General features: G+C 35.3%; 1 protein-coding gene across 3 annotated transcripts; it reads right to left on the bottom strand.

Moving 5' to 3' along the window:
• Positions 1–705: 705 nt before the first annotated feature.
• Positions 706–12,731, bottom strand: LOC106072749 (DBH-like monooxygenase protein 1). Of its 3 annotated transcripts, none has more exons than XM_013233188.2 (12): positions 12,688–12,731; positions 9,919–10,123; positions 9,641–9,773; positions 8,373–8,507; positions 8,092–8,280; positions 7,144–7,307; positions 5,811–5,887; positions 4,620–4,786; positions 4,055–4,154; positions 2,997–3,188; positions 2,280–2,484; positions 706–1,076 (listed from the first exon to the last, which is right to left on the bottom strand). In XM_013233188.2, the coding sequence occupies exons 1-12, from the start codon at positions 12,714–12,716 to the stop codon at positions 966–968; spliced, it is 1,707 nt and encodes a 568-aa protein (XP_013088642.2). In that variant the 5' UTR covers positions 12,717–12,731; the 3' UTR covers positions 706–965. The 3 variants fall into 3 exon arrangements, with proteins under 3 accessions (XP_013088642.2, XP_055862725.1, XP_055862726.1); XM_056006750.1 differs by lacking the exon at positions 12,688–12,731 and adding an exon at positions 12,340–12,455; XM_056006751.1 differs by lacking the exon at positions 706–1,076 and adding an exon at positions 1,814–1,876.
• Positions 12,732–13,591: the final 860 nt, after the last annotated feature.

The raw sequence follows: 13,591 nt of genomic DNA, 5'->3' as shown, positions 1-13,591 counted from the left end.
TTGTTACATCTACCAATAATTCTTGAACCTGTCAAGAATCAACTCGCTCGTTTGGTAAATTATGGAGAAGAACACAGGGGAGACAAGATTTATAAATAACAATAAATATAAGATTTTCTTCATCTCTCCCAGTTAATGCTGGCATGGCTTTGGCAGAAAATAAGTTATGATTTGTTGGTTCTAGCAGAGGCAAAGACAATTAGAAAATAAAACAACCAATAAAATATTTAAAAACCTTTAAAAAAATCATATCTTATCTAAAGGGAAGGGTCCGCACTTACAACTATATGTAAATCACTCAACAATGTAGAAGTTATCGATCTAAAAAAAATAATTACCAATAATTGATTAATTGTTACTTTTTAATTGATTCATATTTTTTAAAGTTTCAACTTGATCCGAGAATGGGTGAAAGAGAAATTTAAGGAGACAAAACCTGACATATTGAACCATAGACATAAATAAATAGAGACTGGAAGTAGGAAGTTATTTTTATTTGGGGGGAGTCAAATAGGTTTGATGTACTATATCTATGTGAAAAAAAAATGGCGGCAATTGAGCTATAAATTCTAGGACTAACATTTCAGCCAATATATAATTATGATCTTTAGTTTTGAAAAGTACAAAACTGCCATATTCCCAATATTTTGCATTTGTTTCATAATCATATATATATATGAACACAAAATAATTACAAGCCAGTAATTAATTGACTAATTGTTTTTTTTAATTGATTCATGTATTGGCTACGTCAATGAATAATTGTGCAAAGTTTCAATTTGATCCTAGAATGGGTATGGGAGACAGACAGACAGACAGACAGACAATGAAAGTAAGTTGATATACGTTTTAGACCAAGAAACATAACCTAAAAATAATAAGTACATTTATTTGAATAATTTGAAGTCAATTTGTCGAAGGCAACAAGTCAATCTCTAGGAAACATCCAGGGGAGATGTGAGCTATTATGTTCTAGTATTCCTTGAAATGTTGAAAACACTATCCACTTGTCTCTGGCAGGAAGCTATGCGAGCCATCATGTCTTGACCAATGGGATTGGTGTTCAACATTTGGTCCTGAACGTGGAAAAAAAAACCACACAGACGTGATATGAATTTACATATAACACATGCTAGACTTCTCACCCCCCCCCCCAAAAAAAAAAATAAAGTGTATGTAATATATGCTTTTACTTTATGAGAGTAGGATAAACATGCCGGTTTTAGGCCACTGCAACCTATGCGGCCGCAGGGGGCCCGCACTTTCATAGGCCCCGCGCTAATTCTAGTGTAAATTATTAAATTAAAACACTATAACATATATAATTACAGGGTTTCCGCGGCCTCCGATTTTCCAGGGCCTTCTGGAAATTTCCTGAAATTATTAACATCTCCTGAAAAGTCACACAAATCTCCTGAAAAGTCACAAAAATCTCCTGAAAAGTCACACAAATCTCCTGAAAAGTCACACAAATCTCCTGAAAAGTCACACAAATCTCCTGAAAAGTCACAAAAATCTCCTGAAAAGTCACACAAATCTCCTGAAAAGTCACACAAATCTCCTGAAAAGTCACAAAAATCTCCTGAAAAGTCACAAAAATCTCCTGAAAAGTCACAAAAATCTCCTGAAAAGTCACAAAAATCTCCTGAAAAGTCACAAAAATCTCCTGAAAGTAGTGTCATTTTGGTGTGCCCACAAAAAGCGCGATAAAAAAAAAACATCTTTGTCAGCTTTCATTTCATAAAAATTTATTGCAAAGATGAATTTTATTTTTAAATACATAATCTTAATTTTGACATTATGCTGCTTATCCCTACTCAGACTGGGCCCCGCGCAATCCGTTTTGTATAGGGCCCCGATATTGTTAGGGCCAGCCCTGAGGATAGATAGAAAGGACTTCTAGACAAGTACTCTTGATTATCAAATGTTTTAAATATTAAATAATTGTTTTAAAACATGATCCTTTCCGGTCATTAAAAAAAGCCTGTTGTTGTGACGCGTGTCTCACGTCTGCTCAGTGGTAGTCTGACTAGTGTGATCTAATCTAATCTCTTTTGTGGACGTATGTGAGGGGGGGCTCTGGGAGAAGGTTTTTGTGCTACTTTTTGGCGCTCAATAAACTAAACTCAGTTTAAAGATTCGGACTCGATCCCTCTTGATAAGCAGCCAATCGATTTATGCCTCAGCCACACATCCCACATTTATTTTTATAATCAATATACTCCATACTTTAGCTCCTCCCACCGCCTCTTTCTAAACTGGTTTTGTTGTACACGTACCTTGATAAAATCAAACAGTTCATCTTGAAAGCAAGGATCGTTCTTCTTAAGCTGGACTATAGTGTTGGTGCACTCCTCAACACAAGGACTAAACGTACGGCAGTTGTGAAGGATGTCTTGGTAGAAGTCGGCGTCCGAGAGAAAGAATGGGCTGGAGAATCTCTGCAGGTCGGAACAACCGTGGAACGTGCTGTTGTCACAGTAGCTGAGAGAAAAGAATGCAAGTTGCTTTCATTGTAACACTATCGACAGTAAGAACTAGGAGTTGCTTCAAGAGAGTCGATACCACTTCTTATTTATGTGAGTCGAAGGGGACTAGTTCATTTAGTCGTGTTAGAGACCAGATTTAAGGTTATCACCACTGGACTTACCTTTTAAGCCTGTTATCTACACCCCACATTTCAATACATATGCATTAATGTTCATTTCATAATATTTTTTGTAATCCAATTTTTGTATATTTATTTTTGTACTAAAAAAAACTTTTCCTGTTGAGTCTTGGTTTCCTCTTTCCTTCCCGTTTTAACGATCTTCCAGGAAACTACGGAAACTTTGACAGTTTTTTTTTACCGTAATTTTTTTCCATGTTTTTTTTTCCTCTCTTCTCTCTCTATCTGCCTCTCCTTTTCTTCCCCCCCCCCTCTCTCTCTCTCTTTCTTTCTCTTTCTTCCTTTTTAAAAACAAGATTTAAGTACTATTATGTTAGTCATCACTGACTTGACATCAGGTCCAAGTGTCACGCAAGAAGTTTTCAGGGCGTTTTCTTTAGGATAGTAGACCAAGAATCCGTAGCACATTTCTTCTGTAGTGGCTTCACCCCATGGCGTCGTCCAGCTCAGGTCTTGTGAGTTGTAGATGCAGGTAGTGATGATCTCATCTCCTGGATACAGTTGGAAAGGCTTCTCTTGGCTGAAGTGTTTGTTCAAGTACAAATATAAGAGGTACATTCATTCCATTTTATAAGAAAAAGATTACAGAAGAATTTATGTAGAGATCTCATGTATAAGTAAATTCTAAAATGTTATGTCCATGTTATTTTATCATGTTTTAGTCTAAAATGTCAAGTCTATCTTATTTTATCATGTTTTAGTCTAAAATGTCAAGTCTATCTTAATTTATCATGTTTTAGTCTAAAGTGTCAAGTCTATCTTATTTTATCTTTTTTAGTCTAAAATGTCAGGTCTATCTTATTTTATCATGTTTTGTTGAACAGAGTCTGTTTGTGACATTCCTTCTGAAATGAAGAGTATTATGTTCCCAGCCCTGACGTTCTACAGGACAGTAAGAGGTTGCAACGGGCAGGATTCGAACTCGAGACCATCGTAAAGACGATCTGAAGTGCATACAACACAACCAGGCAGCCCTCTAGACTTGCCTTGTCATTAGTCTCTTAACTTAGTACTCTCAATGTTTAGCTCAATGAGCATATAATTCCAAAATAAAAAGTGACGTCAATGTATTCCCTAACATCCTGGGAGACTGGGGTCGTTGAAATATCTTGTCACTACTTGATGTCGCCCATGTTTTCTCAACTTCATTACTAAATCTACAAATGAGCTCTGTACGGACTGAAACGTTCCCGTTACATCTTTATGTCCTGGATCTTCTATTTGCTTTTTTTACGCACAGTTCATTTTGAAAGTTGGCAGAAACTGTCAGAGTTGTCCTAGAGAAATTGTCAACAGATTTTTTGTTTGTTTTAGAACTTTCAGCTGTTTGAATTGACCATTTTAATTATAAATATTTTTAACAAATTATAAATCTCTCGATCTTACAATACGTGAATCTGCGGGCTATCAAAGTTGTATATTGGATCGAAAGTCAAATACTGAATGTCCGTCTTATTTCTGAGCACTTGGACTTGCATTTGTTTTCCTAGTGATTGAAAAGAAATGTGGATTCCATTATACGCAAATAATATGTAAGTAGTAAGATAACTGTAAGGTTGTTTCAAATGTGCATTTAGTAGCACAGAAATATAATGACTCCTTAGAAAATGTTTTGGCTTTAAGAGATTTTTTAGAACAAATGTTTTCAATATAATTAGACTCTGATAACTTCCTATTCTTTCAACATTAGTTGCTATTTAGTTTGATTTCTTATTACTAGTTTATAATTTATTACAGTACAAATCATATTATGTCAATCCTTGAAATGTTTGCCTGTTTTTACCTTAAATCAAATCAAGGCCTATTATCAGTTGATAATTTACTGTTATCCTATAAATCTAGTAGCCATTGTTATGATTGATTTCAGAAATTTAGCATTTTTAGAGTTGCAACAAATAGAAAATACTGAAGAAGAAATTAGAGTTGAATTTATTTAAGTCTACTCACTTACCTATATAATGCATGTGGTTCCAGGCCATGGTGACGTAGACTGTACCATTGAATAGACTTTTGGTGCATACTGAAGTACAGGTTGACTTGAAGGACACGGCCGGATGGTTTGGCGGAACCAAGAAAGACTCGTGGCCAATCTTCAGTAAACCCAGTTCATAGGGTCTCCTAGATGTTTGAGAAACAAGCATACGTGTACTGCGTGCTGGAGTTTTTTTTTACAAACAAACAAAAACAATTGTTGCTGACGAAACGCTTACGAAGATACATGCATATATTAGCGACCTTAAAACTCTTGACATATAGTATCATAGAGCAATTTAACGTTATGGGTCGTAGCAATCGTACTGGCATGTTTCCAAAAACCTTCCTCTATCAGTCTCTCTAGAACAATGTTACATTGTTGCAACATTCATTATATTCGTTTTAGAATTTAAAACAAAAGTAGATAGGAGCATAGTCAGAAAAAATGTAAAATAATCAATAAATAAACAAGCAAAATATTTTTTTTAAAATCATATCTAAGGGGAAGAACGCCGCACTTACAACTATATTACTCAAGAAATTTCCCTTTTCGATAACAAATAAAATAATTAATTAACCATAATTAATCGACTATTTGGTTAATTTTTAAATTGATTCATGTTTTGTTAGGTAGGCTCACGATAAATAATTGTTTAAAGTTTCAACTTGATCCGAGAAATGTTGTGGGAAAAATAATGTGTACAATTACTTAAGGGGACAAAACTCAACATATCTGTGAATACTAAAGGATTAATTTCCCTTGTTTGTATAAAACAAAAGAAGTGATAACCACAAATTAATTGACGAATTTAATTGTGTATTGTCTACGTCAATGAATAATTGTTCAAAGTTTAAATTTGACTCAAGAATGGGTGTGGGAGAAATAACGTGTTCCAACTATTTACAAGACACACAGACTGATTGATGTATTCTTTGTAATAATAATGAAAGAACAAACGTACAGCATGGCAAGACAGGCAAATCGAATGGAATCTAAAAAATTTAGATATTATTCGAAAGCCATCTGTCTCACTAGGAAGGCCAATCAAAGTTCCATAATAGTCCGGCTGGACTTGCAGTTTATGCACTTTGATACGTCATGAGAATTCTAAACACAATTCTATAAACATTTTTAAATGACGTCATTACATAGAATAAACTATTTTACCGTTTCTCTGTGTAGTAAATCTTGACACCAGAACTGTCTAACAAATCATCTCTACCGCTTGGATTGTTCCAGAACAGCTAAACATTGGGAAACAAAATGTGTACGTGTTCAGTTATTACATTTCATTTTAGTTAGAAAAAAAGAGTTTGAGTTTTGAGTAGGAAAAGAAGTAAAGAAGTAAAGAATGAGAGAAAAAAAAAGAGTTAAATGATAAAATAACGAAATGACGTGAAATCTTGTGAATCGACGAATTACCATATTGTAGGTAAAATCTATACTTAGTTTTTTGTCGAAAGAGAATTCTACAAATCCACACATTTAACAAAAAAATATTGTAAATACAACACGCATGATAATGGGAAAGGTAAGAGCAATCAAACTGTAAGAATAAATCATACATATGTTCTTTTCTTTAATTGAAACTTTTGGACTAGAAATAATGTCACAGTGTAAGTTTACTTGTTAAAGTTTTAGGAAGAGAAAATGTTATTTGTGAGGTTTTTTTTGGGCCTTGACCCCCGGGTGGCGAATAACTATAGAAAATATGACAAAATAGCCAAGCTGCAACGTATACAGAACAACGCCGCTCGAATAGTCCTTAAAAAAACTAGACAAGATTCTGCTACTACGCTCTTGCGCACGCTCCATTGGCTTCCCGTGAAAGCGAGAATCGATTACAAGGTCGCCACACTTTGTCATCAGTGTATATATAACAATGAGATGCCCTTGTACCTTAGCGAACTGATTACTCCATATGTCCCCCAGAGAACCCTGCGCTCAATGGACTCAACGCTTTTAGTAGTGCCACGTTTCTCCCTCAAAAGCTACGGTCTGCGTGCTTTTTCAGTTCACGGACCAAAGGTTTGGAACTCACTCCCCATTGATCTCAGACAGACAACATGCTATACCACTTTTAAGAAGAACATTAAGACCTACTTGTTTAAAACTTTTTTAGATTAACTGTTATACTAGCAGTTGTGTTTATGTTTGTAATGTTGTTACAGCGCCTTGAGCCTACATTTTGTTTGTTAACAGCGCTTTATAAATAAAATTATTATTATTATTAATAAACCGAAACTTACACACACAAAAATCTCCGAGCTTCCAAACTAATGCCAAACATCCCCCTTGAGTCCAAACTACAGCTCTGTACATTGTATTTGATCTCAAACTCAATTCCACTATTTCTATACGAAGTTATATAAGTATTGCAGCTTTAAAAATACCCCTCTCTCTCTCTCTCTCTCACACACACACACACGCACACACGTGAGCCTTTTCTTGTCCTGAGTCTCAATGCGCTGCTTCTCTTCAAACCAAACAACTCACTCGCCTGCACTGCAAACTTGGTGAATCCGCCGCTTCCAACAGAAATGCCTGTGTCTGGATGAAAACAGTCTCCCGGACTTCCAATAGTCCAGATCGTAATGAAGGTATGGCAACTGATAGATGGGAACACGCCACAATCAAACGGAGCTGGACTAGCGGGCTGCACATCTGAAAGTCAGATTAAATATGTTAAATACCAGGTCAACTCAAACGGGCACGCTAAATTAATGGTGGAGGGGGTCAATCACTCGAATTTGCACCCCAATGGAAGTTACTATTTATAATTCGATGTTTCAACCAAATCTAATGGCGACACAACATTTGATGAGGCAAATAAAGGTTAGGGTTAGTCCTTGTTGTTCTGTTCCAAACACAACCTATGGGATCCTTTTTGAAGTTTGGCCACAACAAGCAGACGAGATCACAAGAGAAGGTTTTTGTACTACACAACAGAACAAATATACGTAGGTCATCTTGTATGCTAGTATAACTGGTGTGCTGTAATACTTTATCGTTGCAAGCTTATATGCAGGGCTGGGGAGCTCAAAAAGTCTTACATCTATCGCGTGTTTTAATCAATTTTTCTTTAGAAACATTTTTGCGTTTAATTACATTTCGTCTTTATAAATTTATAAGTACATTAGATTAGACTTAGATATTGAATGATTCCGTTTGTTCTGTGCTTTAAAAAACGAAAAGAAAAAATGTGACTGCATTGTCAACACAGTAGAATCAGATTCATTCATAGATCAAACAACCTGTTAGTCTACCAACTGTTACAAAGAGAAGACAGGAAACATTCACTTGTACCATGTTCAGCCTATAGTAGATCAAACACGAATTATCCAACAATAGTAAGCTCGATTTTTTTTTTCAATTTATACACTCATTATTCATCTAGTAAAGAAAAAAAATCTGTTCGTGTTTGCGTATTTACTGCTTCCAAACTGACCATCACATCCAAACAGAGCAATATGATGAAGGACTTGGGCATTGTCAATGACCGGTTCCACGGCAATTATCTGATAGTTTCCAGGAATGGTCATGTGACTTTCCAAGTCAAATATCTGGCAGTAATACGTTTTATCCATGAAAGGAACCTGAGTTCCGTTGTCAATAGTCAGCGCCACCTGGTGTACGTCTGAAACACAGATGTAAGATTAAGCAGGGCACAAAACTAAACTATAGTAATTTCTTCTACCTAGAACTACCTACATCTCGCCAGATACTCACCCGACTCGTTCAGGCCTGGGCAAAGCAATGGACCAGCCCTACACATGTCTCGCATCCATTCCTCTTGAGTCTGGTATTTAACGCTTGTAATGTTGTTTGAGAAACAGACAGGAGAGTCCCAAGGGTCGCAGATGCCTAATGACAGGAAACAAAATTCATTCAAAATAGTTTCCTTACCACCCACAATTTTAATATATAAAGCAGAATGGAAGGCGTGTGTATATATGTATGTTCTGCATTGAAATCAAAACCGTTTGACCAATCTTGATAAAACTTGGCATAAATGTTCCTTAGATCATGGCGGAGACCTTAGTGAATGTTTGATGTCCTTTCCACAGGCGAACCGGATGGGAGGGGGGCTAAAAATAAAAGAAAATATCTAAATTTATCTCTATTAAAGAGCGAAACTCTTTTACAAATCGGGTTAACCCGCAGAGCGCGGGTCAGATCCGGCTATTAAACGATAAAACTTGGGTGTCACTGTATTACAAACGTAGACAGTAAGGACATGGCTTGAAAAGCATGCACAATTATTGGTTTCAATATATAACACTTGCCTAGTTGCTTTCTGAGCATTACTCCCGTTTCACAAAACAGTGTGGAAATGTGATGCTTATATTTTGTATATATTCCATGAGAAGCACATTTAAACTGTAATTGTCACGTCCCTAGTGACACCTCATTGTTCACAAAATGAGGACATTGCACCTATCTCAAATCAGGTCAACGTACCCACGCTTTAATGCCAGAAAGACGCCGATTAAAACTTAGTTCAAGGCTACAGCAGGGAAACATAATTAACGTAGGTTAAATTACAAAAACAATTAAAAGGAAAATTAAATGTAAACTGGTCAAGGAGTCAAGGATGGGTATTGAGATGTCACGGTTCTTTATTCTAAAGAAAGATATAAAAGGCGGAGTGTTAACTTGAGACGGGAGAGTTTTTAAAGTAAATAGTTACCCAGTTTATTGATCATTTTCACTGAATCCTGTATCTGTTATATATATTTTTGTACATACATTTATCATTTCAAGTTCAAGTTTACATTAATTAAAACTCAAGAAAAACATATCAGCACTTTGTTACTTCATTGATTATTAAAGTGTTTGAGTGTTTGAACTATAATCAAGGCACCTCCGGAGCCGCTTATGTCACAAGTTTATATCATCAAGATCTTCAAGTCAAATAAAACACGTGACAGGGATGGCACTATAACGGGCATAAAGAAGGAATTTCGTAATTTGAACTTAATTTGCCAAGTTGTCACCTGGATTGCTCAGACCAACTTGTCTACTGGGCAAGGTGTTTGGAGTCCACACGCACTCTGGGTCACCTAGCTCTTGACCGTTGGTTAGTCCATCTCCGTCAGAATCTAAATGACATAGTGATTGCGTCCAAATCTACAAGTGAAAGTAGAAATAGACAGAACAAAGTTTGAGTAAATAATTCTTTCAATGTTCAAACGTGTTTATTACTGTAGACGTTTAGTAGAATCATTTGCTGGAAACATTTAAATGAAACATTGACTAGAAACATTTCACTCACTTTGCCTTCTCTCTCAAAATCTCGTCCAAAAGCATTTCTTTCTCCTGAGCCCTGGTCGTTCTGATGCCCCACTCCTGCCCAAAAAGTGTTGGGCTTGCAGGGATGTGGCACAGAGTCTCCATTGGGTATTTGTTGTTGGTATGTCGGATAGGAAGATACTACCTGCCACAGGACAGCTGAGGTCAATAGAACGTCTGAGATCAACCTGTACTTTTTTTTGTTACACGTTACATTGGTAGTACAATAACAAAATTGAATACATCTATAGGACAAGTCTTTTACAAAATATAGTATCTAAAAACGTTTCACAAAAAGGAATAAATAAATTCGACGATTGCAATAAATGTTATCTTGGCTGCCTGTGGTCATGATGGTCCTGAATTGAAACCCTGCTCGCTTCCATCTTCTGACGTCTTGCAGGAGATTTGAACTTGGACATAATAACTCTGGTCTAACTGAATACAAGAGTGCTTCTACCCGTCCATCTTGAGAATTAATAATGATATTAATGATAAATAAATAATGAAACATTTTACCCCGCCCAAATCCCTTCCTATCCATAAAAGTAATTGCTGGTTAAAGCGTATGTATACATCTACTCAGAGTAAATACAATTCTAATGCTAGGCCTCTAAATCCAGACTTAGAAGACGGTGCGCAAAATGTATTGATTTACTGAACTCTTAAAGAAATACATTCTGGAGTACCCGCAGACGTATGTGTGTTCAACTTCAAGATATATACTACATTGTCCAGTTCAACTTTTTAAAAATTATACTTTGTAACATTACAATTGGCTGTTTCACCGTTAGTTAGTAATTTTATTTCAAAAGATATAAAAGACTGTCATGTTTTTTTTTGCTTGTTTCATAATCCGATGAAGAATGTGCAAGCTGAATAGAAGCTCGATAGAAGAACTGTAATAAAATAGTATATTTTGTAATAACTGCCTTAATGAGAGTAGCATTACCGTATTAACCTTTTTATTTGTAAAACCTAGATTGGCTTTTATTCAAAATAGAATTCAAAGTCATATCGGCAGTATTTTGTAGTACATAGAAAAAGTGTCACAAGGATGTGGCACAGAGTCTCCTTTGGGTATTTGTGGTTGGTATGCATGAATACAGTGTTTCCAAACTTTTTTAAACGTAACACTTCGTACACTTGCAGAAATTAATGGTATTTGTTTAAAATTAGAGTCAGAATTTAAATAAGTGTAAATTTCATAGTGATAGTTTCGTTACCAAGAAGAATTAATAACCTCAATTTTAATTTTATTTACTGCAATTACTTCCTAATTATTTCTCTACTAGTTAATTACTTCCTAATTATTTCTCTACTAGTTAATTACTTCCTAATTATTTCTCTACTAGTTAATTACTTCCTAATTATTTCTCTACTAGTTAATTACTTCCTAATTATTTCTCTACTAGTTAATTACTTCCTAATTATTTCTCTACTAGTTAATTACTTCCTAATTATTTCTCTACTAGTTAATTACTTCCTAATTATTTCTCTACTAGTTAATTACTTCCTAATTATTTCTCTACTAGTTAATTACTTCCTAATTATTTCTCTACTAGTTAATTACTGCACTAGTTTGTAGATCATATATTCATGTCTCGTGAAACATTAGAAAACAGTTTGGCAAACTCTTCATTAAAAACAACCATTGAGATGTATAGTTTTCATATTTAAGTTGACTGTCAAATCTGTAAAGACTTATTGACTGTCTTTACAGTAGTCACGAGTTAGAATCCTGCTGGATTATTCAGGTGAAATTCTTGTCCAGGAGTGTATAATTAACACAACAGACGGATAGCTTGAAACTTTTCTTTTAGGCGGTCGTCTGAAAATATTGTGTTTAAATAAAATCATTAACCCTTAACAGTCCATCTCTAATTAAGTCAGTTTGAAACTAGAGAGAGTGGTCCGGATCACTTTACAACTTCATTCTAAAGACTTGTTGTGTTGTCTTTAAATAAGAAAAGAGTCCCCTTGTAATCACAACAAATGTTTTAGTCTTTCTTCAAAGTGTGTCAAAGAAACGTACATGAGAATTAAAATAGCTATCACAAAGAGAGCTCGTGACATTTCTTCACCATTTACATTTGTATGGATACAAAATGGTTGAGCTCGATACACTTTACGTTTCACACTAAGTACTATGTGGCCCTACAGTCTCGATACACTCTACGTTTCACACTAAGTACTATGTGGCCCTACAGTCTCGATACACTCTACGTTTCACACTAAGTACTATGTGGCCCTACAGTCTCGATACACTCTACGTTTCACACTAAGTACTATGTGGCCCTACAGTTTCTTGTATCATTGAACTGAATCAGCACAGTAACGGATCTAAGTTCGACTTCCACTTGAAATATCTACATGTATATAATCCTAAACAATATTGACTTACCAGCGTAGCATCATTGACATTATAAAAAAAAACTAAACATTGAGTTGTTTATCTTGAACTCCGTGTTTATCTCTCCGGTGCAGATAGAGAGCTGTAGACTCATTCAAAACTTATAGTAGATAAGTCTTATCAACGTTTGCAGCTCTGACCGCAATAAACTATTGCTATAACTATACAATAATATAATAACTAACAGTTACACATGTAACACTATAGGGTTATATAGTGCCTATAAAAAGAATGCGTATGATTAAAAGAAACATCACAGAATGAAAACAACTTTTTTTTTTTACAAAGAAAGGTTTAATAATAATAATAATAATAATAATAATAATATATAATCTTCACCTTGTCCGTACTATCAGACTTCGATTCATGTCTACAACAAAATAGAAATATTTATCTCACTCTAAGGATATATTAACCATTCTGTCGCACGGGCAACGTTTGGGGTTAAACAAGATCAAGTGACATAACTCGCCCTTCGTGCCCAAAAGTTTTGCTTGCAGCCAGTTACTCACCTTTACCTCTTTTCTTGCAATGAGCTCTGCCAAGTATAGTACCTGAGCCGCATGTGATGACCAGGAGTTGGACTGTAAGGGGTGTTGGGAGTGCATGCCACTGGCTGGATTGTATAGATAATGGAGAGTTTATAGCATACTATTTCTCCTTAGTACAACTATGCAACAATAATTCCTGAGAATGACAAATACTTTTTGAGACAGTCCAGTTTTAAGAAAATCGTACAAGGGTATTCGTATATTGATTGTTATATTTAATAATAAAAACAAAGGGTTCGCTTTCAAAAGTATGAAAATATTCTATGTATTATTTTCAGAACGCAATCCTAGCTGTGATCAGCACATCCATGGCGGACATGTTGACTGTTATCTGCTGGTTCTCTTTACGCCGTCTACGTCTGTCTTCGGCAGTAGGGTTCTTTTTTTGTTGTCTCCCTCAGTCTCGTTTGGAAGTCGCCTGCTGCTGCTAATTATATCCTATATAGTGATAACTATATTTAAGAGATATATCAATTAGTTAATTACTGAACCGTTGGGTTTTTAACCCACTTAAAACTTTATTATTATTTTTAATGTCTTAAAATCGAAGTAAAAGAAATAAAGGAACTATGCAAGACAAAAATCCAATCTAACAAGAGACGGTCTGCTCTCTCTGAGCCATCTCCTGGTTGAAGTTAAGAAAATCAAAAACTTAATTGTTTTTTAAATTTTATTTTGTAATGTTATTGCTA

Source organism: Biomphalaria glabrata, chromosome 12, assembly GCF_947242115.1.
Source record: "Biomphalaria glabrata chromosome 12, xgBioGlab47.1, whole genome shotgun sequence".
NCBI lineage: Eukaryota > Metazoa > Mollusca > Gastropoda > Planorbidae > Biomphalaria > Biomphalaria glabrata.
The sequence above is the reverse complement of the archived record's forward strand: the minus strand, read 5'-3'. Positions and strand labels throughout refer to the sequence as shown.